At 44.2% G+C, this 27,745-nt stretch overlaps 4 protein-coding genes and 1 pseudogene across 4 annotated transcripts; 2 read left to right on the top strand and 3 right to left on the bottom strand.

Annotated features, from left to right (window-relative positions):
- Positions 1-170: 170 nt before the first annotated feature.
- LOC117847616 (MADS-box transcription factor 58) lies at positions 171-8,648 on the top strand. Its single transcript, XM_034728852.2, has 9 exons — positions 171-381; positions 516-817; positions 6,120-6,204; positions 7,234-7,295; positions 7,405-7,504; positions 7,591-7,632; positions 7,729-7,770; positions 7,918-8,095; positions 8,388-8,648. The coding sequence occupies exons 1-9, from the start codon at positions 337-339 to the stop codon at positions 8,396-8,398; spliced, it is 867 nt and encodes a 288-aa protein (XP_034584743.1). The 5' UTR covers positions 171-336; the 3' UTR covers positions 8,399-8,648.
- A 3,252-nt stretch (positions 8,649-11,900) lies between these two features.
- On the top strand, positions 11,901-12,786 carry LOC117851019 (protein RALF-like 19). Its single transcript, XM_034732920.2, has one exon. The coding sequence runs from the start codon at positions 12,220-12,222 to the stop codon at positions 12,610-12,612; it is 393 nt and encodes a 130-aa protein (XP_034588811.1). The 5' UTR covers positions 11,901-12,219; the 3' UTR covers positions 12,613-12,786.
- Positions 12,787-13,825: 1,039 nt separating this feature from the next.
- On the bottom strand, positions 13,826-14,791 carry LOC117850487 (uncharacterized). Its single transcript, XM_034732310.2, has 2 exons — positions 14,668-14,791; positions 13,826-14,488 (listed from the first exon to the last, which is right to left on the bottom strand). The coding sequence occupies exons 1-2, from the start codon at positions 14,725-14,727 to the stop codon at positions 14,003-14,005; spliced, it is 546 nt and encodes a 181-aa protein (XP_034588201.1). The 5' UTR covers positions 14,728-14,791; the 3' UTR covers positions 13,826-14,002.
- A 5,356-nt stretch (positions 14,792-20,147) lies between these two features.
- LOC117847432 (lachrymatory-factor synthase) lies at positions 20,148-21,356 on the bottom strand. Its single transcript, XM_034728644.2, has one exon. It carries the CDS (start codon positions 21,138-21,140, stop codon positions 20,559-20,561), a length of 582 nt encoding a protein of 193 aa, XP_034584535.1. The 5' UTR covers positions 21,141-21,356; the 3' UTR covers positions 20,148-20,558.
- Positions 21,357-24,104: 2,748 nt separating this feature from the next.
- On the bottom strand, positions 24,105-25,826 carry LOC117848206 (anthocyanidin 3-O-glucosyltransferase-like; annotated as a pseudogene).
- Between the last annotated feature and the right edge of the window lie 1,919 nt (positions 25,827-27,745).

The raw sequence follows: 27,745 nt of genomic DNA, 5'->3' as shown, positions 1-27,745 counted from the left end.
TAACAGCAAATAAATGATACGGTTATTCCCTCTGGAACCCTGTAAAATTCCACAGCGTTCCAAACGGACCTAATCGATTACCTAAAAATGTGCAAGTCATGAAATTAAAAATATGAAAGGATAAGCATGGAAATGCCGGTACAGAGATATAAAGGAGGTAGAGAGGGGAATGGAACAAAGCGAGTCCAGGAGCAAGAAACACCAAGGGCCATAGAGCGAGCCTGCCCAGAGCTACCACCACACTGACCACTCCATCTCCTTCTCCCACTTCACCTTTATCCTTCAGCACAAATCCTCTTCCTCCTCTCTCCTGCTAGCTAAAGGGTGAGGGAGAACATGCATATCCAAGAAGAGCAGGCCACGCCATCCACGGACATCATGGTAACTGCTCTTGCCTGCTTGAAGCTTGCTCTTCTTTTTTCTGGTTTTTCTTCATTTCTTTCGCTGCAGATCCAACTTATCTTATATGAATATAACCAACCCCATGTTTGTGCCTGCAATTCTTGATTTGCCAGTGGGGTTTCTCTGGCCAGTCTACCTTGACTTCGACGACGGGGCTCAAGCTGAAGGAGCCGGCGCCGGCGGTGTCGTCTCCGGGCTCCGGCTCGGTCGGCGCTGCTGCTGCTTCAGAGAAGAACGGGAGAGGCAAGATTGAGATCAAGCGCATCGAGAACACGACCAACCGCCAGGTCACCTTCTGCAAGCGCCGCAACGGCCTCCTCAAGAAGGCGTACGAACTCTCCGTGCTCTGCGACGCCGAGGTCGCGCTCATCGTCTTCTCCAGCCGCGGCCGCCTCTACGAGTACTCCAACAACAGGTCGGTTGCAGTTCTTCTCGATCTCGTGCACCTTTTATGGCGTCTCAAAATGCACACATGCCTGGTCATCCAGGGAAATTGAAAGGGAGTCTATGCTAGATTAGACACATGGTGTTTTCCCTGAATTCTTGTCCGAATTGGAGCAAGTAAGTTAGCTCCCAGCTTTTCTTGCTGCAAAGAGGAAAGCTGCATCTTTTTTCCTACACACGTTGCTGTTTATTAACTGTCTTGTTTATTTCTGTGCTACTGGAGGGAGGCCAGTAGCAAGGGTGAAAGGAATTGCAACGGTTTCTTCAATTTGTTGTGTGTGTTCCATCACCCGTGCGGTGATGTTTGCGGCTCCTTTTCCGGTTTCTTTTGTGTTCCTGTGAGGTGAGCTAGATGTCTAGATAGATTCAGCGCAGGGTATGCTTTGTGAAGCATGTAAATGCCTGCCTGTGATGAGCTTTTCCTGTGTGCAATGGGTGCCTGCGTTTGCTTTGGCTTGGTGGTCCTCTTCTTTTCTTGCTCCATTTACCTTCTTTCCCTTCCATTCCAGAGAGAGAGAGACAGAGAGAGACAGAGACAGAGAGGCTTGGATCTCTCATACCACATGATATATGGGGCAAGCATATTCACACAAAAATAAGTAATCTTTCCCCCTCTCCTTCCCTGTTTCCTTTTTGTTGCTTCGGTCATGCTAGATCAGATCTAGCAATTCTTTCTCTAGCCAAGGGTTATTGGGTGTGCGCCCGTGCAGTGAAGTAACTCGGTAACTGTGTGTGAGAGAGAGAGAGGTGTAAATATTCGAGAGGTAAAAAGATGCAACACCTCCTGTCTATTTTTGCTGCCAATGGGATGATGTTAGGGTTAGGGTTTCTCCCCATGTGCCCTCATCATCATCTTCACCAACTCTCTCTCTCTCTCTCTCTCTCTCTCTCTCTCTCTCATACGGTCATACGGAGTGTGTGATGGAGATGTTACTGTTGTCCCTGCGAGTGGTGGTTCTTGTCTCCTCATCAGAGCCATGCATGTGTGCTGTGCTGCATATGTTAAAGCGATGAGCCGATGCCCATCACGAGAGCTCTGGGGGTCTGGCACGCTCTGACACCAGCTAGCACTGTAGTTCTTATGACCTGCCAAGACAAAAGGCAGTAGTGCAGAAGAAAACGGCAACATAAAATTGAAAAGAATTGAAGCTAGCAACCTCATACAATAACTTGGAAGAAACAATGCTTTAGATGATTGTTTTTCCTTAGGCATTCGTGCTTAGTTTTAAATTTCCTTATGTTGCACATACTCATTATAGCATGAACGAATAGGTTCACCACAGTATTTGATAGATTTGGATTTGTTTTATCTGATTGTATGCATTTATAACCTCTTAATACAAAGAACAATAGTTATATGTCTTCACGGATTCTTTTTTCCTTCGAAATTTTGAGTAGATGATGATATCCTGGATTGAAATGTTTACCACTTATAGTAACCATATTGTTTGTTGACCAATAGATATGAGGAAAATTAGTTTTTTTACTTATTCTAAGAAACCAAATTACTTTTTTTAGTGGCATCTGTAATGAGGATAAGAGTAGACCCATATTCTTGTAAAATCCAAAGGGAAGAGAATCCTAACTTAGGCATTACATGCATGCATTTAGTTAAAACAGTTGTGCAATTTGTGTGTGTGTGTGTGTGTGTGTGTGTGTGTGTGTGTATACATATACAAACCATATACTTGAAACTATTTTGACTGTTTAGAATTTACTTAATATAAAAGTTTACTTCTACTGTGCCAATTTTTATTATAGAAGGTTCGAGCATAGTTTCCTGTGTTAATTGAACATAAAGAAAATGCACTGAAACTGAAAAGTTTGCTTAGAGCTCGTTCAGACAACTGATTAATCTCACCAGAAGCATATGAAGTATACAGTATGTTTCATCTTTCTGGCCATATTGGAGGCAACCGAAGTGGCCAAAACAGCAAAGTTCCTCTACCTTTCATTTTGTGTGTTTGTGTGATATGAATGCTGTGTGTACGGCACCAATGGCATGGCCAGTTTCCTTGCTAGCATTGCATCGGGGGACTACAAGGGGAGAAGAAAAGCTGGCAAGCTGGTCAGAATGGTTAAGGCCCTCTAGGGTAGGGCACTAGGGCTGGCCGGCTGGATAAAAGCTGAGACCCTGGCTTCTCTATCCCCTCCCCCTCTGTGACCAATGGGTAATAGATTGCCACTGCTTGCAGGCAATCATGCTCGAGAATACTAAGGTTTTGTTCTTCGGATAAAAGAGAATATTACATTGAGTTTTGTAAATCTGATGTATGTGTGAGAGGGATTCTCTTCTTTTCCACACTCTCCTGATCGATCTTGGGAATGTCATTTCCCCCTCATTCTGAAGCATCTTGTTTAAATGTTTGGTCTTTGGGAGGGAAGGGAAGTGATACAATCACTGGTTAATTTTTGTATGGGAATTGCCAAGATGCAGGTTGTGAGTTCTTGTCTGATTGTCTCTCAAATTTATTTAGCAAGATGCACATATGTATTGCACATGCATCTTGTGCATGAGAAAATAAAGGGAATGCTGCAAATATATCTAAGTCAATTGTCATACCGTAACAGTATCTTCCTGCTTGCTTTCTTATTACTCCTATATTATCACTGTAAATAATAACACTGTGCTCAGTTTGATAATTATTTTATGAACAAATATTTTTATTATTTCGTCAAGAGTGTATCTTTTTATTAAAGGCCTAACTACATTACACAAGTGATTGTGACCTTTCCTCCTTTGTTCAAAGGGTTGAAACCTGAAAATATATGCTTATGGTTTATGTGGAAGAGGGCCATATTTGCCCAGAATTTATATTTTCAGGTTGAAGTTCAAATTTAAACTAAACCCTGATGATTTGAATCTCATCCTATGATTCCAAACAGGCTCTTAAATGTTTGAATTTCTTGAAACGGGGTTGAAATTTTCACTAGTTTCACAGATACTACAAAAACACAATTACTTTGCATATCTTTTTTTTAAAAACTTCAGTAGTTATAGAATTAGAAGAATAATCACTTGATTTCTAGTCAAACTAACCAATTTGTTGTTTGTAGAAGAATGCTAATGCAGCGTGGTATCATCAATTGATAGTTAACTGTCTTGACAAGAACGAGAGGCAGTGAATAATCCACTAATATAATAAGCAGTGTTTGTATATATTTGCATACTTTGGAAAAACGTGATAATAAAATCATCATTCATGCATCCAAATAAAATGCTCCTCCGCGAGCATTATTGATAGTAATTGACCATTGAGTACTGTTATGAACTTCTCATGATACACTTCATAGTAAATGAATTTGTTGGATCAACACCTTTTCTCCTTTTTTTTCACAGAATGGATCAACATCTTAACTTCCATTTTCAATAATACTTTTTGCAGCTAAACTAACCTTATTTTCAGATTATTATGTAACTTAAATACTGCATTGCTTCCCATGTATTGACTTGTAGACATTATTGAATAATACGCAGTGACATGAACATGATTTATACTTCAATGTCAGTGTCAGTCTCACTGTTCTAAGCTAACATGTTTTGGGGGTTGAGTGGATAGTTTTTTTTTTTGCTTCTTTTTAGCACAATTGTCAAAAGAGCTTCACCCGTTACAGCTTCGATAAATATGCTAAATCTTATCCAATATGCTTGAGTAGGACGATACTGCTATATACATATACATAATCTTTTTGAAATGAATGTGTACATAAATTGTAAAAGTTGCAACATCTTGCCAATATCTCAATGAACAAAAAATGCTCTTAATAAAAAAGAATGATGTATTGTTTTACAATGTGCCACCAGTGAAAAAAACTAAATATGAAACAATATACTTTTGATTTTGTATTTTGGGAGCGAGGTGTGTCATTGGCATATCCTCACCTTCTTTTTCTAAACAACAATTGTTTCGGGAGTTCTTTTTATTTTACCAAATTAGCATATATATACTGTTGACTTCTGTTACAATACCATAAGTTCAGCATTTAGCACAAATGAATATAGATGTCAATTAATGTGTACTGCATGGTAATTTGTAGTCAAATAGCACTTACTTGACCAATTTAAAGATTTTTTCAGACAGCCATTAATTTATTCGAATGAGATATATGAATACACAGTTCCTTGAAAAAGTACTGCTAGGGTCAAAATCTTCAGGGGAGCAATGAAAATAGATTGATATAGCATGCCAGCGATAAGATGGCTATTAATAATTATAGATGGCATAGAGTCATGGAAATGCCGAACTAGCTTGGTAGAGCATTCAATAGCATAAAATACAAAAGGTTCAATTCAGACATGAAACGAATAAGTATTCGGTAAAGAGCAAAATCACTGTAGTAGCCAGACTGGAAAACTTGTGGAGTTGTACTGTGGCAGCACACCTCTTGAACCAATATGTAAATTGATGTTCCTAACAGTGCCAGCTGGTTATTTATAAGGCCTTCCATCTCTTGCACATCATATCTTTGCCTGGACCTGTGTTGTTCCACGTTTGTTCTGCAAGTTTATACAGAAACAGTTGCATCTCTGTAGTGTGCCCTGCACTTGTCCATTCAGCTCCTAGATTACGTTCGTTTATGCTGTTGAAAACTAGTGTTTTGGGATGGTGGGCTATTGGTTCATTTATGCTTATCGCGCTAACTTTCAGTAATGTGGAATTTTAGGTAATATTCTTTGTGGCTTATGTTATATACCCTCTCTGATTCCTAATATAGATTGTTTTAGTGTGTATAAGGATTAAGAAAGTATATCTAATGAACTTGGTGCCCTAAATTCAGCTGTGTTTGAAAAGATTGGCTCAGAAAAGATGTCTCATTCATCTCTATGCGTAGTAGCATTTATATATTAAGTAGGAGAAATGTCGGAACAAAGGGTAAAAATGCATAGAAGTTTTATTATTACTTAAATTTAGGGAAAAATGAACGTTATAATGACTTACATAGTTACATTTGGAAGGAGAGTGAATAGCAACTATTTGGAAGGAGAGTGAATAGCAAATAACTGTGTAGGAAGATCATCACATTCTATTAGTTACTTACATCTTCTCTGGAACTCCAAGATCTTTGATTTTAGTTAAAGTTTTCTATTATCATTTGTGTCATTGTTTTGTTTTTTCTGGAAAGAGTTCGGCAATCCATTTGCAATTTTTTTTTTATGAATGCACCACACACAAAGTTTGTTCATTGGAAAACCATCTGCGTCATGTATGTGTAAGCACAGGATGACCTATGTGTACTAACTCCGGTAGTGTACTGTGTGTTCATAACTGCAGCGTCAAGGCAACCATTGAGAGGTACAAGAAGACAACCAGCGACAACTCCAACTCAGCTGGTACGGTTGCGGAGGTCACCATCCAGGTAACATCATGTCGATCAGTCAACACACAATACTACTGTTTCTGATCCTGAGACCATAGATGTTAGCTAGTAGCTACCACAGTCCACAGGCAATGCCTGTAGAGTTGCAGTCTACTTCTGAACCTACATTCCTTGTAACTGTTCTCTACAGCCAAAATGATTTCTCTGAGCAAAATCTTCAGATTGGACATACACCCTGTAGTTCTGGTCATTACACGATAGATATTCCAGTGATATACACATACACTAATCTTCATGAGAACATACTTGGACCAGCAGATCGACCATGTGCATTTGGTTATCCTCTGGACAACTATGATTATTCTGCGCTTGAAGTGGTAGAGGATGGCACAGATATTTTGGACAAAAAAAGGAAAAAAAACCCGCACAGATTAGTAAGAAATTATAAATTATTAACCTTTTTTTAGGTGGGATACTTTAACATTTCCACTGATTTAAATCCGTTGAATGTTAGATTTAGTAGTCCATCATGCATGTTTTTGCAGCTGAATTTTAGGTTGTATATTTGTATAGTAGATGAGTCAGGACATTGCTTGGAAACAGAGAAAACTGAAAAGTGTTTTTTTTTTGCTTTTAGGTCTGTATTGCATGAACAACCTTACATTTTTCTTCTTTGAAACAGTAGCTTTAATGAAACAAAAATATCAGGCTAGAAGACTTTGCGTTTGTATTAAAGGATTATACATGCTTGAGAGCTGCTTTATGTAGCACAGCTTTACTTATTATGACAGCTTTTTCAACCGACAGGATTCTCACATATATCACTGCTAATGTGATGAAGTGGGGTGTTAGTGTTGCAGGAAATACTTTATTTTTCTTGCAACCAGCTTTCCACTAAATAACTTAATAGGATATTTTGCAATATTAATTGGTATTTACATCCTTCAGCGTTAATTTTCTGTGGTTGCATTAGTCTGGCATGAATGTCAAAGGAGCTCCCTTTACCATTTGCTTGAACATCAGTACGTATGAAATGTTACCAAATGAACTCAAATTTCAAACTTGCAGCACTACAAGCAGGAATCTGCTAGGCTGAGGCAGCAGATCACCAACTTGCAGAACTCCAACAGGTTCGATATTTAGACAGAATCATCATGTGTAGAACTGGTCAATTAATATCGTAATGAAAAGTTTTTCCTTTGCCAACCATATAACTCATCCATTATTGATGCTTTTCAGGACCCTGATAGGTGATTCTATCGCAACCATGAGCCACAAGGACCTTAAGCAGCTGGAGGCTAGGTTGGACAAAGGCCTGGTGAAGATTAGAGCAAGAAAGGTACAATGTGATACTCATATATGTTGCATTGTGAGGAAAAGATCGAAATATTTAATTTGTTTGTCGATTCATTACTCTGCATGCAGAACGAAGTGCTGTGTTCTGAACTCGAGTACATGCAGAGAAGGGTAAGATCAAATACAAGAAAACCTTTTCCCTTGATCACAGAATTCATTGATTTTCTCTCCATTGAACAAATTACAACAAGAATCTGATCTTTTCAGGAAATGGAGTTGCAGAATGACAACCTGTACTTAAGGAGCAGGGTAAGTAACCTGTTAGTCATTAAGAAGAATGTGATCACTCCAAGAGGCAAATAATAAGCTTTGACCTGTAGTTACTGAAATGCTAAGTTATCTTATTACCTTTTCAAGAAAAAAATTTCTAACAAGTTCATTGTCACACAAATGCAGGTTGACGAGAATGAGAGGGCTCAGCAGACAGTGAACATGATGGGGGCGCCGTCGACGAGTGAGTACCAGCAAGGTTTCATTCCTTATGACCCGATAAGAAGCTTCCTGCAGTTCAACATCATGCAGCAGCAGCCCCAATTTTACTCCCAGCAGGAGGACCGGAAAGACTTCAACCTTGGTAAATATCATCATCAACCATATTTACTTATATAACATATTTAAATGGACATCCCTTAATTACATGTTTTATAGTACCATGTAAATTCTTGTAAATAACATGTTGATTGGTCAAACGAAAAAAAATCAAGGAAATTAAATAAGAGCAACCCTTAGGGGCAGAAACAAAAAAAGGTTACAGTGAGTTATAAATAAACTGCATACCCTTGCATTTAGTTATGCAACATTTCCTCAACAGTACATCTCACTGTAGTTCTGCCTCTCTTTTCTCTCTCTCCGTTTTAATGCTTCAGGTGGAAGATAAATGGAACTATGGAGCTTCGGTTATCTGTCACGTGCTTGCAAGTGAGGAAATGGAGCGCTATATTGCTGTGGTCTGTGGAACTATATATAAAAACGAGTACTACTGCTTTATGTGTACGCATGCACAATTTCTTCATCCCACCATTAAGGCTTAATTTAGCACCACCTATGTGATGTAATTAATCTCTATTTGCAACTCGGATCCTGCATATCGTTCGTGTTTCTATATGTAATATCGGTGATGCTGTCCATTTAGCTTGCCTTTAGGTGGGCCAGGTTCCCTGCCCAAAACGTTGATGGGCTTAACATTCGGCCCAGATGAACATGAAACTGATTTTTTTTTTTGAGAAAAAGGTTAGCTCATCCGTTCACTGAATTTCAGAGTTTACAATGGCATGGATACAAACAGGGATGTATTGCCGGTAGGTAGAATAAGCAGCAAGCTCACTCGATCTACCCAACAAATAAGCCACCTCATTAGCACTACGGCTTACATGAACAAAAAGCAACAGAAATAAATCCAATCGCCAAAGATTTGATGTCAGCGACAATAGAGCCTGTAATGGATCTATCTTTGGCAGCAGCATTCACCTTCTTGATCAAGGTCAGACAATCGGATTGAAAAACTAACTTGTTGAAACCTTCCATCCGAGCAAGATTGGCAGCACTTCTTAATGCTAGTGCTTCAGCAATCTCCGGTATTGTAACTCCGTGAAACGACTGACAACAAGCTGCCAGACACATGCCTTTATGGTCCCGAATTACCACACCACATGCCGAGCTTGAAGAGGAAGAAGAGACTGACGCATCAACATTCACACAAACCAAGCCAGCCGGCGGTGGAACCCACTTTTGAGATTGATTTTGGGTTGCACACCTTAAAGGATGAATTGGTTTAAGACAATGCATCATGATCATATCCACGTATACTTGTATCTCCTTAACAAGTGATTTGGGGCAAACTTTAATTTCAGAATTCCTAACATCATTGCGGGGGCCTCCCATATATGCCAGCACACAACTGCGACAACAACAGCTTGAGTTTCATTGCATCTTTCCAGCAGGTCAAACAACCATAGTCTTGCATTACTCAGATTCTTTCTGCCATGATGCCATCAGTAATAACAACTGGATCCTTGACCTTAAAATTAATAACAACATCAATACTTCACTTTTAGCGTCGTTCGCCCAGCTATGGGATATGGTCAGACGTACGGAGCTCCGGCCAGGGGAAGCTGATACTATCACCTGGAAGCTGACAAAATCGGGCATGTACACAACGACTTCGACATATAAAGCACAATTCCTGAATTGCACCGAAACACCGAATATCTCTTCCATCTGGAAAACGTGGGCGCCACCAAAGTGCAAATTCTTCGCGTGGCTAACTACACAAAACCGAGTTTGGTCAGCTGACAGGTTGTCCAAACGCGGATGGCCTCACAACGCCACTTGCGCTCTTTGCAGATGTACTATGGAGACTAGTCACCACATTTTGGCCGAGTGCAGTACACAAGGAGGATCTGGGATCTAACGGCGACATGGCTAGCGCAGCCTAGCCTAAGGCCCAATGCCTAGCGACCCTCATCCAACGCTCTGGAATGGTGGACTTCTATAACTACAACACCAGATTCACCGCGTAAGGCTCTAAGAAGTCTCACTCTTCTCATCATGTGGGAGATTTGGAAAGAGCGGAATGCACGCATCTTCAACAGACACGAGACCTCAACAATGACACTGATGGCGAAAATCAAGGATGAGGCCTCAGCTTGGCTCTTGGCGCGGGCTAAAGATTTAGCGTTATTTCTAGCACGCAAGTAGTCCCTTAAGCCTCTTCTTTTTCTTTAATTGTTCTTTCCTGTATACTCCTACTCTATCAATGAAATAGGCACAATCTCGTAACCGTTCGTTAAAAAAAAAAGATTCTTTCTGCCTAGATGTATGCCATACAGATGCTTTATAGGATCCCAAACTGCTGAGGCAAATTGCACATCAAAAAACAACGTTCAACTCTCTCCGTCCTGCCACAGAAACAACAAAGGGAACATGCTGGAATGCTCCTACGTTGCAATTGAAATCCAGTTGCTAAGCAATCATGTGCCAAACGCTACAGAATGATTTTCATTTTACTTGGCGCCTTGATCGCCCACAACTTTTTCCACATTTTTGCTGCAATATCAGAATCAGATGTTGAACCTGTATTTGTCCGGCTTCTTGATTCAGAAAATGAAGCAGACCGAGCCAAATTATAAGCTGATTTAACTGAGTACGTACCACTCTTGGTATAGGGCCAGGTAACAAAGTCATCACGATCAATATTACCAACAGGAATTTGCAAAATCTTGGATGCTGTATGTGGTGAAAAAAAAAAGCATTAACAGTATTGACTTCCCACTGACCTGTAGTAGGATCAATCAAAGCATCCACAGTTTGGTAATCAGGTAGTGGTAAGACAGGTTTCACCTAACCAAACAATTCATCCGAAACCCACTTGTCATGAGAAATCTGAACTGACTTGCCATTCCCAATACACCACTTCACCCCTTGTTCCAGCAGTTTTTTTTCCCGTGAAGGATACTGCGCCATGTATATGAAGCTGAACGGGGGCAGCTAGCATTCCAGAAATTAGAAAAAGGAAAATATCGTCCTTTAAGAACCCTTGCACATAAGTTATCTGGTTCTGTAAGCAGACGCCACCCCTGGCGGCCTAACATGGCTTGGTTAAACCAAGAGAGATCCCGAAAGCCAAGGCCACCAAGATACTTAGGAGATGAGAGCCAATCCCAAGACTTCCAATGCATCTTCTTTCTGCCATTTTCCACACCCCACCAGGCATCAGCAGTATATCTCCTCACCTTTTCACACGTGGACACTGGTATCTGAAAACAACTCATAACAAAGGTTGGAATCGATTGAACTACAGCCTTCAACAAGATTTCTTTCCCAGCTCTAGACAAAGGACGGTGAGTCCACACTCTTTCTGGCAAGAACTTTAAGCTATCAGTAGGCGACCTCCCTACATCCGTAGGCATGCCTAAATAAGTATCTTTCAGAGCCTCATTTTGGATTTCAAGGCAGGCCATTACTTGCATCCTTGTGATATCAGGACAATGTGAACCAAAGAAAACAGAGGACTTCGAAAAGTTCACCTTCTGCCCTGAACCTTCACAATAAACTTGGAGAACTGATTTTAAGGCCCTAACACTTCTGAGATCACTCTTTGCAAAGAAAATACTATCATCTGCAAATAATAAGTGTGACACAGGAGGACCAAACCTGCCATTACACAGTCCCATAAGCTCACCATCAGCCTCTTTCTTCTTCAACAAACAAGAGAGACCTTCAGTGCATAGCAAAAATAGATAAGGGCTGATGGGATCTCCCTGTCTAATACCCCTCGTAGGAATAACAGTGTCAGTTAAATCACCATTAACCTTCACAGCATACCTTACTTCTGTCACACATCTCATAACAGTGTCAATCCAGGAAGGAGCAAAACTAAAGCTTTGACAGGCAGCATCTCATAACATGAAACTGATTGGTTGCAAGATCACGCGTCAGTTCGTTCGCGCGCGAGATGCTTGCAGGCCCTGCAAAAAACACAGACCCGCGCGCGAGACTAGGGGACGCAAAACGCGGCCACACTCATCATCCCTCCCTGTGGTCTCCGCTCCGCGCGCCGGCCAAAGCGCCGTCCGGCGAGCCCCCAACCTCTCCCTCCGTCCCTCCTGCACTTGAAAGCCAGGCCGGCCAGCACACGCGGGGGCGCCCCAACAAACCAAGAAACAGGACAGCGTGCAGCAGCATCGATCAACGCCGTTCATGGTTTGCCTCGGCACCGCGTCGTCGCTCGTGGCCCTGGCGGCGGCCTTCCTCCTGATCTACTGCGCGGCGTCGACGTCGAAGACGCTGGCCTCCGCCGCCGGCACGATGACGGAGGTCCGGGCGTCGCCGTCGTGCGACCGGGCGCTGGGGCAGTGCGCGGCGGGGAGCGACGAGGAGGACGAGGTGGTGGTGGCGCGGCGGTCGATGACGGCGCGGCAGCCCCGGGACCGGTACATCAGCTACGCGGCGCTGCGGGCGGACCAGGTGCCCTGCAACCAGCGCGGCCGCTCCTACTACAGCAACTGCGGCGCGTCGCAGCAGCCCGCCAACCCCTACCGCCGAGGATGCTCCGCCATCACCCGCTGCGCGCGCAACACGAAAGAGGAATGATCCATGGACGCGCGGTCCGAGGAATGAACAACGTACGGTACGCAGAAGAGGTCAAGGTGTTGGATGCATCGACTTGTATCTAGTATTCGTTTATTCGTTCTCTCTTGATCGACGTGAATGCTCATCGTGTAAGTATTTAGCTCATCTAGGTCCTAATCGTTTGTGTTACAAGTAGTGATGGAATTTTTGAAATTTGTCTTGTATGATCGATCGATGATTTACTGGAATAAGGATTCAAGAAACGCAAGGCTCGGTAACTAAGTACTTCCTCCATTTCAAACTGTACGTCGTTTTACCTTTTTAAGTGTCTAGATGCATAATAATATCTAGATGCATAATAATATCTATGAATCTAAAAAAGCTAAAACGATCTACAATTTGGAACGGATGGCACATATGCAGAGGTGGATATACAGGGGGCTCAGCCCCCCTTCCCCACACACAACAATTTTTTATCGGAGATTAAGGAGAGGAAGGATTTTTTTTATCAGAAATTAAGGAGAGGAAGAAGAGCACTGTACATATGTGACAAAAACTGAACAGAGATTAACAGAAAAGAGATACAACATACCAACGTTGCATGCAATTAATTGATCTTGAGGCTGATGCATGGTTGCTCATTAAGCAGGCACTAACCGTCTCATCATATTTGCATTGGCTTCACTTCAGAGGACTTGGTTTGTGAGGCTTTGCTAGCTTTTCAAAAAAAAAAAGAGGTGCTAGCTTTTCAATTAGGCCCCATTTGATCGACGAACTGGGCCTAGGACAACATAATTGGAAATCTAGCAAAGGACAACATAATTCATTTTAGAGTGTTTGGAGCTGGAATCGTATTTGGAGGCCCATTTCCAACAAATTGCACACGAACTAATGCACTAAGAAACCAAACCTTCAATTGATGATCAAATATTTGAAATAAGTACATATATCAATGGATGATTGGGCGCACGTGTTACATAATCCATCATTTTTTTCAGAACTGGAGAGTGCAATTGAACCAGAAATGCTACATTTCCTTTTTTTTTTGCAAGGATGCTACTTGCTACTCCTCAGTTCCCAATTATAAATCGTTTTGGCTTTTCTAGATGTATAGATATTATTATGCATCTAGACATGGGATATATCTAAGTGCATAACAAAATCTATGAGTCTAAAAAGCCAAAACAAACTATAATTTGGAACGAATGAAGTACTTGTCCTTATTGAACCAAAAGAAAAATATACACATGAATAATATATACACATTAAAATACCCTCTCAAGGAAAAAAAAAGATGTTACTCCAAAAATAAATTAATCCGTGAGAGGAAAAAAAAAAGGTGCATCTGCATGACTAAGGACAACTTAACGACCTAGCAAGCATAAAGATTGATGTGCGTGTGATCAGCACATCACGCAAAGAAGCGGGGCTGGCAGCTGACGGCCCTCTCCATCGTCTTGCTGGAGGCGCGGAGCTCATCGTGGCACGTCGTCGCCGACGACGACCGCCGGTTGAAGCTCCTCCGCGCGATGTCCCTCATGGAGCCGGCAAGGGAAAGCTTCGGGTTCAGCCTGGTGGTCGCGTTGAAGTCCCTGCACACCGCCGTGTGCCACCGCAGCGCCGCCTCCACGCCGGCGCCTGGCTCCCGCCGCATCCGCTCGCCGACGGCCTCCGCGCAGAGGCCGCACACCCAGCTCCCGCAGTGCGCCGCGCGGACGCGGCGGATGTACGCGGCCGTGCAATCCTCCGGCACGCTGCAGCACGCGCACCGCACCGTCTCCGCAACCTCCGAGCTTCCGCCGCCACTGACACCGCCAGGAACGAGTTGGCTCGTGTTCCGGTTGTTGGAGCACTCCGAGGATGACCGCCGCAGCTCTTGATTCTTTTGCTGAAAAATCTGATCAATAATGCATCACTTATGCATTCATGTGGTTTTTGCAACAACTTCAGAAAAGTTGTGGGCAAATTGTTCACTTTTGAGAATTTAATTAGCTGTAGATATGTAGAACTGAACCTAACTACATATCCCTGGTTGCAAAAATTAGGCCTTTAATGTACATTATATTGCCTCATTACCTTGGGTGCTAGTAGGCAATTGCCAGTTTGCAGCATCGTGGTCTCCAGCATATCTGTCATCCTGTTTCTTCTGAACTGAGCTGAACTACTGTTTGTTGGTTAGTTACCAGTGATTTGGATTAACAATCTGGATATCCTTTTTATAGGCACAAATCTATGTACCATGAGCTGATGATATGCACGCTAATAAGGAAAAAGTAGGCAACTTGGATGCTTTCGCAGCTGAAAGAAAGTGATCGAGGTGATCGATCAGGCTTGCTGCTATTGGACATGCAGCAACTTGTTCATATGAAAGAGAAACATGTATCTTTAGGACAGTTAGACAGAGATCTATGTAGTGTCACATATAGCTATAGGTAGTTATGTTTCTTGTGACGGTTATAAGAAGTTGCATGTCCTGTTCCATGAGGAGCTTTTGGTGCAAATCATTGCTGCCGTCTGTCACCTCTGAACTGGCACTATCGCAAGTTGAACCCTGAATAGTATGTGAGTGGTTACATGCTAAGCTCCCCGAAGAGCTCGGAGGAGCTAACTTTAACCGTCATATCAAGGAAGAGCGAGTGTGACTACTTTTCGAGTGCCTCAAAGGGAAGTGCTAGGAAAGCAAACAGTGTCATCAACAGTGTCTATATGGATCTAATAGTCCTAGAAAACAAACACATCTCTTCTGCCCATGTTTTTCCTGGGTTAAACATGTCCATAAGTTGGAAATGTCCCAATGAAAGTGCCGATCTCTATTAATTCATCTGTTGAATTCTACTCAAGACTTCCTTTAAATCTTTTGCGTTCTACTCGCATACTTAAGACATTAACCTGCAAAAGGAGGTGATATGAAACTTTGGGACAGAAAGAATGGTACAGTTACCTTGCTTAAGTACTTTCTGAGTTACTGGAGGTAATAAATAGTTCATTTCGATGATGGCGTCATGACATGAATCATTCATCTGAATTCAATCGCATTCATAAGGACCACAACCGAGTGGTGGATGGCAAATAGATAAAAAAAGGGGTGTGTTGAGAAAGATACATGAACCTAACCAGAAAGGAATCGAAGCCACATATATATGCAGCACCTTGCAATAAAAATCAGTGTGCAGAACTACAAAGAAGCACCCTTACATAACGTGAGAGAATAAAATTGTCAAAGAAAGAACGATGAGATGGTTCATGTGACTTAATTTGGAAGAAATAGGAAGAAAGGTAAGCACCCTATGGCTTACATTTTTTCCATTAAAAAATTTGAATTTGATCAAACTTCGAAGAAAATTAGCATGGTTGGTCCACTCCTAACAAAGGAAAAAAAGATGAGTTTCTAGCTCCGCTACACCCTAACTGATTAAGGGCAAGTTAAGTTGCGCATGTTTCAGTTACGTGATTTGATTGGAACACAGAGTACCCGTGCAAGCAGAAATTGCACGACGGTGAGGACCATCCTAGCTAGAGCTAGGACGTAAAAAGGTGATGCAATTAAAAAGTGGTTTAACGTATAGGTCAGCTACTCAGCTTTCTTTTAAACCACAAAGTGAGCAGGTAGAGATATAGTGACTGATAGTTCCTCCGCGTATGTGATGCAAAAAGGGAAGGAATTTCTAAACACGACCCTGGCTAATTATTTGTTTTGTTTTCAGACACGCAGATTTAGGCTTTGTTCTGTTGTTCAGGATTGAATCATGGAACGGATTCGTTCCTGAAGGGGAATTCGTGGATCGACTGTGTCACTCGATTCTAGAGGGTTTCATTTCGGAGGTCAAGACATGGGGATTGATTCCGGATTGCTAAGAGGTCGGAATAACTAAAACGAGCTGGAATAGAATCAAGGCCGGCTCTATTCAGGATTATTTTATGTTAGGCTGAATTTTAAACCGGGTCAATCAATCCGTGCGGAATAAATCTCGTTCCGTGTGATTCCGAGATAACCAAACAAGACTTTAGAGGGCTAGATGTTTTGAACATTCATGGAGCCGGGTGGATCTTCGCAACAAAACAACTCCATGCATAAGCATCCAAACACTAGCAACCTTGACTTGCAATACAAACAAGCCTCGGTACCACAATTGTGCTCCCAAACTTTGTTTTGTGTGCTTTATATTTTATTTAGTCATTTTTTAAAAAAAATTGACTAAACTTTATAAACTTAGTTAGCTCCCCAACAAGATATCTAAAAAATTGACTAAACTTTATAAACTTAGTTAGCTCCCCAACAAGATATAACTTGAGTTTCTGACTCCGCCATTGTGTAGCGCTTACCCTACTTTACTATTGTTGTGTTTCCAGCAATTCCAATGGTAACTGGATCTATAGTTGTTGCTCTCCATCATGCTAACCCGTCTCTGATGGGCTACCGCCATTGAGTGAGTTTGATTTTCTACCACTGCAACTAAGGCCAATCTCAAGGGGGGTGTCATGGGGTTTTATGAGATTAAATCATATGCCACATTAGCAATGACTTGGCAGGCTAATTATAAGGAGAGAGGAGAGAGGAGTTTTATCCCTTTGAAATCCAACTGGCACAGTTAACAAGCCCCCATAAAACTTAATAAAACTTGTACTGAGGATGTTATGATTTCATCGCATAACACATTTAATCACAACACCATGCAAAAATTAAATGGTGTAGACCGTGAAACGACCCGAGTTCCATTTCTGAGAATTCAAGCTTACGCACCTCTGTGATAGTCCCAGAAAGGCTATCACGTGCGAATCCCTGTCTCAGATAGTACAGATCCATACCAACATAGAAATATAGAGTAACAATAGAGTATAAATGTCATAAATATCATAAGTATCGAGTACATCTAGGAAAAACTCCAAGAAAGCCAAATTTAGAAGATCCAAATAACACGAAACTAGCTACAAATAGCACGGGCTCAATTTTATGAATTTAATGCAACTGGTTTCATATTTTTCCAAGTTCAAATGAATTAGTTATGAATTTTTAAAGATTAAATAATTTATTTATTTATTTAATTAATTTCAGAAAACATTTCATTAAGGTGACATGTGTCAGCTCCTGGTTGCACCACGTGGTAGCATGGGAGTGCGCCACGTGTCTGCTAATGTCAGCATGACGTCAACATTGCCTAGTCAACGGCCAGCGTTGACCCGATCAACTGTCAGTGTTGACTTGGTCAACATTGCCCGATCAACTGGGCCCCACCGCCGGTGGGACCCACAAGTCAGTGGGCTCGGCCCATGCCACGTCGGTACCACGTGGCTCCGCGTGGCCTCCCTGTCCTACGTGGCACTACCACGTGGCGCACACGTGGCAGCCGGATCCCGGGCGCCTTGCGCGTGTGGCCGCACGTGCGGCGCGAGTTCATAGGTTGCGGCGGTTGGCGCGCGAACCGCGCCCATGACGTCGTGACACGGCGGGACATCTCGGTGCGGTGCAGCTAGCGCGCAGCGGGCGGAAAGTAGGTGACGCAGGCCAGCGCAGCGGCGTGCGGCGCGGCTGCGGCGTGAGCGGGTGCTTGTGCGTGGTCACGGGTAAACCCCGGCCGCAGCACGGTCGGCTATGCGCGCGTCATCCTGGGATTCCAGAGCCACGGCGCAAGCACGGTGGCTCCGGACGGTGGCGGCAACGGCACCTGCAAACTACGATGGCACGAAGGCCGGACAGGCGGCAAGGGTGGCGGCTCGACGGCCGGACTGGCGAGGTTAGGATGGTGGCGGCGAGGCTCACCGAGGAGCGGAGGAGAAGATGGACACCGGCGTGGGGTGGACTTGCGGTGCGGCAGCGGCGAACTCCTCGGCTTCGGCTTCTGGCGACGGCGACGGCAGCAACAGCTCCGGCTCCTCGGTGACGGCGGCTCCTCCAGTACGGACTGCTCCTCCTCTTCTCTCCTTCTTCCCTTCTCCTTTCTCTCCTTTCCCCTTCTCCCTTCTCCCTTCTCCTCCTCTCTGCCTTCCTTCCCTTCCCTCTTCTGGTAGTGGCGTAGGGGAGAGGCCCCGAGCTTAGGGTGAGCGGAAGGGGGCACCAGGCATAGCTATTTATAGCCCACGGCCAGGCTAGGGTTTCATGCGGCACGGCTGCGCGTCGTTGATCCTCGGCAGGCGTGCCCGGGCATGGAGTGGCAGCCATCGAGCGGCTCCGAGCTAGGGTTTGGGGCGCGGGGCAGGGGTAACGCGGTCATTTCTCCACGGCGGAAGACTCCGGAAGCACGCGCAGGCGCGATAGTGCGCGCCAGCTTGGCCGGCGAGGGGGCACGCGCCGAGTGCGTGACGCGGAGGAAGAAGAAGGCGGCACAATGCCAGCCTTGCAGGTGGGGGCCTCCTGGCGGTGAGAGAAAGAGAGAAACGGGGGGGGGGGGTGCGCTTGAGCGGGCCGCTGGGCGAGCTGGGCCGGTTGGTAGTTGGGCTGCAGGCGGGCAAGGGAGAGGGAGTTAGCGAGCCAAGCCGGTGGGCTGCGGCCGGCCTGGTTAGTTAGTTTAGGTTAGATTTGGTTTTTGTTTTTATTTATATTTAGTTTGAATTTTGAATTTGATTCAAAATTCAAACACACTCATATTGAGATCCAAATAAAATCCAAGAAAAACCAAATTCAATCCACCCAAGTTGAATTTAAATTGGGATTTTATTTATTAGGGAATTTAGAAGTGAGTAGCATTTGCTTTCTATTTTTTAAATAAGCACACAATTCAATTCAAACAAAGTTTTAAATTTTTGAAAATTTCACTCAAATTAATATTTCAAAATTTTGAAATATTACAGACCGTCTACAAAATAGTGCAATGAAATTGTACAGTGAGAATGATAGTTCTATTTCATTAAAATGCTGATATAGCAGTTTTGGTAACAACGATACGACTGACCTAACAATAACAATAACGATGATACCCAGCTGTCTTGCCACTCCACCCACGTCCCTGATTGGGTGGCCTGCTGTCCAACCTACTATCCCTTTACGCTTGGGAGAGAACACGGTAGGCCCTTACTCCAATTCCACACAGAGTACCTCAGACCCTAACCCCTAATCATGCTAAGAGTTTGAGAAGATATCTGAAGCTACGAACACAGATTCTGGCGCGTAGTGGTGTTTGAAAACACCCAGCTGCAATATAGAACCCTCATTTTTCTTCACGAGGCTGTACTCTGTAGTGGTGGGAGAAAACACCCAGCTGCAATGCACACACTTGAACTTGAACGGAATACAAATTTGCGTGCGTGTCGTACAGACACAACTTTCTTTTTGCTTCAGAAAAATGAGCCATGTGCAGACGAATAGATCTTTATCTATCTGTACTCCGTAGCATGCTCACGGAACCTGTTCTCTGTCTCTTCCAAGCGTTAGGATTCTCATCTAGGAGTAGGTTAGCTAGCTGGAAAAATACACGCCGCAAGTGGGAAGCGAACATATGCAAGTCTCTTTCTTCCATGGCCCAGTAGCAAAACGAATCGCAGCCCACTGGTTGGTTGCGCAAAATCGGGAAGCATACAGATACAGCCCACAGGGTGGCAGGGCCCACAAGGAAACAAGAGCATCAGGAGCCAACAGCAGTGTGTCCCTTTCTTTCAAGTCTCAGCTGACACGACACGACGTAGTACAATGAAACTCGGCAGTGATAAGAAGGAAGGGAAGGAGAGACAAGCAAGCAACAAGAGTGTCGTGAACCTGCAGCACACGTCACATTGACTTTTTGGATACTTAATTATAAAACTAATTGCACGGATGGAGTTTAATTCACGAGCGAATCTATTAAACCTCATTAGTCCATGATTAATGATGGATTAATTAGCCTTAATAGATTCGTCTCGCGAATTAGCCTGGAGTTCTGCAATTAGTTTTATAATTAGCTCATATTTAATTCTCCTAGGATCCGAACACAGATATCCGAACACAACACAGCCTAACAATGCATTAAAATAATGAGTTTGACGAGATAGAACACCAATCATTGGGCGACAATTCGGCGGTAGATGGCTACGTCGTCTCCTCCGGCAACATCTTTGGCGGCCTCGGCTTCCTCGATCCGCGCGGCGATGGCCTTGACCCCGCCGTCGAGGTAGCCGAGGAGCCCGTCGAGGCTCCACCCCTGCACGGGCTCGCACTCGAACGCCCACACCAGCCTGCACCCCGCCGAGGAGTCGCCATCGTCGGCGGCGACGGTCATGGTGGCGACGTAGCGGCCGAACCCCATGCTGTTGCCGACGATGGCGTACGCGAGGCGGCGGGCGGCGCCGTCGATCTCCAGCAGCTCCTCGCGCGCCCAGCTGGCGACCTCCCGCTCCGCGTCGTCCCCGCTGGCAGCAGCGGGCGCCAGAGAGGCCACGTAGCGGACACACCCCGGGCGGCCGTCCTCCCCGGCCGCGAGCTCGCACACGTCGATGCCCGGGAGGTACCGGTCCAGCGCGCAGAAGCTGGCGATGTGCGGCCACGCCGCCGACGCCGGGGTCGACGGCAGGGGGGCCTCCACCACGCCCCGCCACTGCTGCTGCTGCTGCTCTACTGCCGCCGCCTCCTTCGTCGTCTCCATCGCGCGCTCTCTCTCTTGGATGTGCTCGATCAGGATACCGCTGCTGCTGCTTGCGACGCCACCGGCGGCTAGCGCGATGCTTGATATCGTGGTGCGTGGTGCGTGGTGCGTGGTGGGTGGGCTGCGCGTCGTCGCTACTCGCTAGCTGTGGAGTGGAGTGGAGTTTTTTTTTTTGAAAAACTAGTGGACTGGAGCGGAGTGGAGTGGGAGGAACGAATAAGAATCGGCTGGGGGAGAAGGACGTGTCGCACGTGCGTGACTTGGGCTTGCAGGTTGGGCGGTTTGTCCTGGCTCTTTCTTTCTTTCTTTTTGAAAGAATATAATGGCTCTTTCTTTCTTTCTTTCTGGAGTTGGTGTGCCCGCTGCGCACTGGAGTAGTAATCTTCCATTCCATTTTGGACGCATCACTGAAAGTCTTGCGCAGACTATGATTTTTCAGTTAGTGACAGGCCGACTTCCTTGTTTATCTCCCAGTCCCGTCTCTCTCCACCGAGCTTACGAATTACGATTTCTTGCATTGTCATGCATCGATCCGTAATGCGAAAGGAAATAAACTTCCTTTGCCCGTTACCTTTGGATAACCATGCCAAATTTATTCGTGAATGAACCAACTAATTTCTGCTGACTTGTGTGATTGTTGGAGCTTTCTGATTGAAGATGAGATCGTTTCTAGTAGTAGTCCAATCCATTAGAATAATGGCCTCTATGAAGAAAATGGACATGCAGATTTTTGTCTGGACATGGGCACAGGACTCGTAGACGATCAAGTTGAACAAGGACAACATGCAAGTTGAGGGTGGGCCAGCCAGTCTTGGCAAAAGGGGCAGGAAGAGGTGTCACGGTGTTCGTTTCTTCTTGCTGACTTGTGACATGTAATAAGGAGGGAACAATGCAAGTTGGCAGGTCATTTCAGTACTAATTCATTTAAATGAAAAGGCAAATAAGACCACCCCTCAATGAGCCTTGGGCTGATTTCAGCCCATTTGAGCTGAGAAGGGCTTGGTTTCAGCCTATTTCCGGATGAGTGGTAGGTAGGAGCGAGCGAGGAGGGATGGAGGAGATGGGCTGAAATCAGCCCAAGGCTGATGGACGGGTTTTATTTCCTTTTTTATTTAAAATAACTGCTGAAAATATAGCTCTGAACATTAAAAGAAAAATTCAAAATGTCTCAAGACATGGAAAATATATAAAAAAATAACGACAGACATGATCATTACAAAAAATTATTTGCGTTGTTTACTTCTCTTGTTTAAGTAATTTGCATGTTAGTCTAAATTATAATTTACTAAATAATATAGAAAACAATATTTCTATGTAATTAGTTACGAAAGCCTATGATTAAATTTACTGAAATTTAAACTATTGCAAAGCTAAAAATTTGAGGTGTTATAGACTATACATGTATTTCTTGAAAAAAAAAAGGAAAGCAATCATTACAAAATGCATGTGGGACCCGCTTAACCAGGTCGCTGACGTTGTTTGTCGGTTGGTCTCATATGACAAAAAAACTCTTCATTGGACCAGTTTATGACTATTTTCTTTGATCTCATGATGGACATCTCAATTTTGTTACTAAGCTGCAAAACCTCATAAAACGGAATGGCCTGGCCCAATGACAAATAGCTTGCTTGGTCAATGGTCATATGCCTTGTAGTGTGAGGAGCTATACTAGATGTTGAAACCACGGGACGCTAGCACACTTGTCAGCCGTCGTGGTCGCCCCTTCTGCATCATCAACCTTGTGCTATAGGCGAAAAACAATTGTCAAGCGAAGCGATGTATGCCTATATATTTCCCAGTTGAATATAATGCTGCCCTAGGAGGCTAGGAATATGCCTATATATTTCTAGTTTTCTCCGATTGATTAGGATTGTGCCCATGCGTTGCTACGGGCTCACATTATATTCAAATAAAATAATACCAGCTTAATAAAAAAATAATATAGTGAATATCCAAGAATCAAAATAATTGGCGCGTAGCAAATATATTAGAAAGAGGTAAACCATCAGCTTCTGGTCCTTTTTATTTGTAGAGAAACCATTTTAGTAAGAATGATCAAATGCATTATTAGCAATCTATTGTCGTATAAAGCAATAAGCTCCTAACAAACTCTTATTCCCAATCTAACAAAGTAAAACATTCAAATCAGGAGTGTGTCTACCATGAACGGCATCTTATTCATGCATCTGACTGCTGGTTCAGATCCTCATCTGACAGCTTCACCTTCAAGTCATCAATGTTTGCATCTAGATTCTTCATCTTTGTTGTCCCTGGGATACTATTGAAAACATCTGTCATTGACTTGGGGCTACAGGAACATACATACAAGTCGACTATTGATGACTTGCATTGAACTTGGAGGTTAATAATAGGTGTAAAAGGGCTGAAGAATAATTTTGTTAAATCACAACATCTTTAGAACCAAGAAAATTATTTCATAGATAAGAAGTAGATCGGTTTTTTGCGGTTGTCGGATAGGCAATAGCAATGCAGTTGGACATTCTTAATAGAATAGGAGTGCCTTGAGAGGATACTGTGTTTGTTTGTGTATACTGTTGATAGCTCCCTTCGGCCTCGCTAGCTATGACATATCTGTTGCTTAGCTTAGCTTTACCTGGTTGTGATGACTTGTCACGGGAGCATCATGCGGGGCTAGGTGCAGCGCAGACCTTCCTGCCAAGACAACAACAAACATAAGCATAAAGTCTACACAAAGCCAGCGGCAATATTAAGAAGGAAACAACCATAAGTGCTAGTACTTGAGATCGGCATGGTGCAGATTCAGGTTACTTGGGATTATAGTGCATAAATATTTTCTTTTTCATCAGGTGAAAAAGGATAAAACGTATGCTTCTTCAGTCGATGTAATATGTGAAAGCTGTCACTGGAGAGTTAATTCACCATGATCTAGATTTTTCAATAGTACTGAGAATTACAATATAAACTATTTGGATGTTTCTATTGGCCCCATCACAACATCAATGAACTGATTTTTCTTGTCATTAAGTTATTTTTTGTAGCCATCATATCTTTGATCCAACCATCAAGATACGCTTAGTTTTTTTGACCGGATTAGATTAGACCTCCAAGCTGGGAATCACATCAACACCCTCCTATTTGTAAGCATATGTGCAGACACATTCAAGCCACGCCAAAAAGGCAAAAAAAAAACAATACTGCTCAAGAAACTGAAGAAAAAAACAGTTACCTCTGTTTATGTGCGCAGCATTACAAGCCCAATAACATGTCAGCCCTCGGAGCAACTCCAAAAGCCACCCTAAACTACCCCTAATAACTTAATTTGGGAGAAAAAGAAAAAAATTGCGCTCCAACAGCTCCCCCAAACCTTCCGCATATTTCCGCCCACCCCAATAGCAATCCTGTCACCCCGCTTATTTGCGTGCGATCTCTCCTCCCCCAATCGCCCACGACACTCCTTTCCTGCGCCACATCACGCACGTTCATCTGCTGGTCCTCGAAGAAAGGGCGGCAGTGCGGCACGCCATCATCGCCATGGGCATGCCGTCGGACATCCCCTCGACGATGGATCCCCAGCTAGAGTGTGTGACGAACGCACCCACCGACGGGTGCCGCAGCACGGCGGCCTGCGGCGCCCACGACACGAGGATCTGGCCAGAGTTACTGGTCGCCTTGGCGCAGTCCAAGAACCCTGGCGGGAGCAACGATCACGCGTCCTCCCGCAGCGATCACAGGAAGGGAGCGCCACTGGCCTCGAGCCTGTAGGCGAGCTCGCAGAGCTCGTCAGGCGATGGCGCGGCGACCGTGTTGAAGCTGACGTACGCGACGGCACTAGCGGGGCGGCGAGCGAGCCAGCCGAGGCAGCTATGGGGGTCTTCGGCAGCTGGTGTGGCGACGCCGGGGAGTAGGTGGTAGGGCCTGATGGCGATGGGAAGGCAGTTGGGGATCGCGTCGGCGAGCGTCGCAGTGAGCGTGTTCTCCAAGAGGCTCCCCAGCAGCAGCCGCTCGGCGAGGCTCGGCCGCGCGCCGCCACCCTTTCGCCTTGGCCGCCTCTGACGCGGCCTTCAAGGCGGCGTGGTGCGGTCGGGCAACGGTGCCGGCACGAGTAGGGCGCTCGAGCGGCGCACGAGCAAGGAGTCGTGGGGGACGGCGGGCTTCCGATGCGCTGGTCCCTAGCGTGGCGGCGTAGCGGCTAGGCAGCGGTGGCGACAAGGCAGCAAGCTAGCAGCAGCGCTAGGAGATGGAGGAAGCTACACGACAATCAGCAGGATGCAGCATCGCGTGGCTGGAGAAAGTCAAGATAAGTACAACCGGTTAAGGAGGAATGGATAAAAGAAGAGAGCACTCGTACGCATTCATGGCCTACGCAAAAGAAATTGCAAGGGGGAGCTGATGGCACGGGCCCATACGTGCTGACATGGCAGTTTTAAAGTATTGGGGAGTTTATTATTGGAGATCTGCTGTGGCATGACATGATTTTGGAGATACAAATTTTTATTAGAGCCCCCAATATATAATGTTGGGGAAGAAATTTTTAGGAAACTCTTAGAGTTGCTCCCGCATTGTAACCACATCCATAGCAGGCTATCAGTTCTTTTTGCTTCAGTAAGCCAAACCAGATACCTTACTGATCTCAAGGATCAGTGCTATGCCTACTCCGATCCTTTCCTCAGGTAAGGATTCTCTCCCACTCCATTGACCTTCCATTATATTGCGTCTCTACTAAATGGTAAGGAATCAAGATGTAAATAAGACTTGAAGCCCAAATGAAATCAATGTAAAAGAAAAAAAATGTGCTCAAATGAAATTTGGCTCACCTATCGAGCTGAGCGGTTGAAGCAACTTCCCACTCTCTTGGTTAATTTCTTCTTCTAGCTCATTTCCAAAGTTATGCATAAAGAACACTATTCTTTGTAAATGACAAGGATAAGAGTTTCTGTAACTACTATTCTTCAGCACATGGTGAGATCTAGCAGAGAAATGAACTAAGATGAAATAACGCAGAAATTGAAGACCACACAGAAAGTCCCAATGAAAGGCAGTAGTTAATATTTCTCGCTTTGATAGGTTTCATCAATCAGAAATAAGAAAGTTATTCTCTTGCTTCCATGTTTCCCCAAATTTTACACAGTATGAGCCAACTGGTCTTCCCTGACCTGCAAGACAAATAGCATCAAAACTGATAGATTAGTTTGGCTTACAGGAGCGAGGACGGCAATAAAAAAATAATTTATTTATATGATGAAGAGTATACCATCTCAAAGTGCCATAGGATCCCACAAATGCCAGGAAAATCAACATGATCCCCGGATTGAAATCAACATACTGCAAGATGTACAGGAACCACAGTTAATTGTTGAGGTCATTTAGAATTGGTCAAATTTCAAACTCCTAAATTTATAGAAAATTTGATCAGAAATATATACCGATTTCAATCTGGTTTCAACTGCATATATATACCCATACTTGAATAAAAAAAATAAGGACCTGAAACATCGATGCCAGCATCATTTCCTGTCCTATAATCTCATTTCCCTCCCCGCTCACCAGTTAGCGATCTGGCAAAAAAAAAAGGGGTGTATTGCTGCTTGAAAACAACTAATTAAGAATGCATCTCAGCAACTAAGAGTTCAGGTACCTAGTATACACATGGGTTACTTACTTCCTCTTCTTCCCAGTACCCTGCCAAAAGAAATCTGGATCTAGTAGTATCCATTTGTTGATAATTCCCTTCATAAAGCATATATAGAGAAGCCACACAATACACTAAACCCTGCTGAGCTTCTGAAGGCTGAAGCAGGTACATTTACTGATGTACACCAAAGGCACACCGCAGTGGACCAAATCCAGCGTTCACTTTGCAAAATACCAACGGGGAAAAGCGTCCTCCAACTAAGCTCGCTGGTTGCCCTCTCATAACCTTTTTTCGTCTCTTTTTCCAAAGCTCTCGCCACCTTTGGTGCTTTCCATTGGCGCGCGGCGCGCCCAAGTCACTCAAATCATTAGGCCCGGCCGGCCGCGTCTCCCTCTCCCTCTCCCCCAGCTCCCGTCCCTTTCTAACCACCAGCAGCCACAGAGAGGGAAGAGCTCCATGGCCATGGCGCCGTCTAGTCCTTATCCCCGTGACCTAGCTCGCTCGGCGGCAGCTTTCTTTCCTTTTCCCTGCCACGGGTGAATCCCCATCGATCGACCCTCTACAGAGCCGAGACATGAGCCCATGACAGCCAAGTGTCACCCAGATTCAGACCCCTTTTCGTGAACATTATTGGGCGCTGCTGATTGGTGCAAGAAATGGTAGCTTGACACGTACTTAACCGATGCTCCACTGTCACTCACCAGCATCTTCTTCTCTCCTTGCTCTTTAGTTTCTCTGCATGCATGAATGATAGCTTGACACGTACTTAACCGATGCTCGTCGTCAGTTTTACGAATAACTGATAAATTTCTTGAAATGAGTAGTCTTTTTCAGTGATTTGAGATCAATGGATCCTGGCTCCTATATGCTGCTCAAGTGCTTATATAGAGAGAGTGATTAAGTCAGGAGCGGATCCATTGTATAATTACTCTGTCATGTGGTGCCATGACTTCTTGCAACACTAATATGATTCCTTTTTCTAGACAAATAA

This window comes from Setaria viridis, chromosome 3 (genome assembly GCF_005286985.2).
Source record: "Setaria viridis chromosome 3, Setaria_viridis_v4.0, whole genome shotgun sequence".
Taxonomy (NCBI): domain Eukaryota; kingdom Viridiplantae; phylum Streptophyta; class Magnoliopsida; order Poales; family Poaceae; genus Setaria; species Setaria viridis.
Note: the sequence above shows the minus strand (reverse complement) of the source record. Positions and strands in the feature narration are given on the sequence as shown.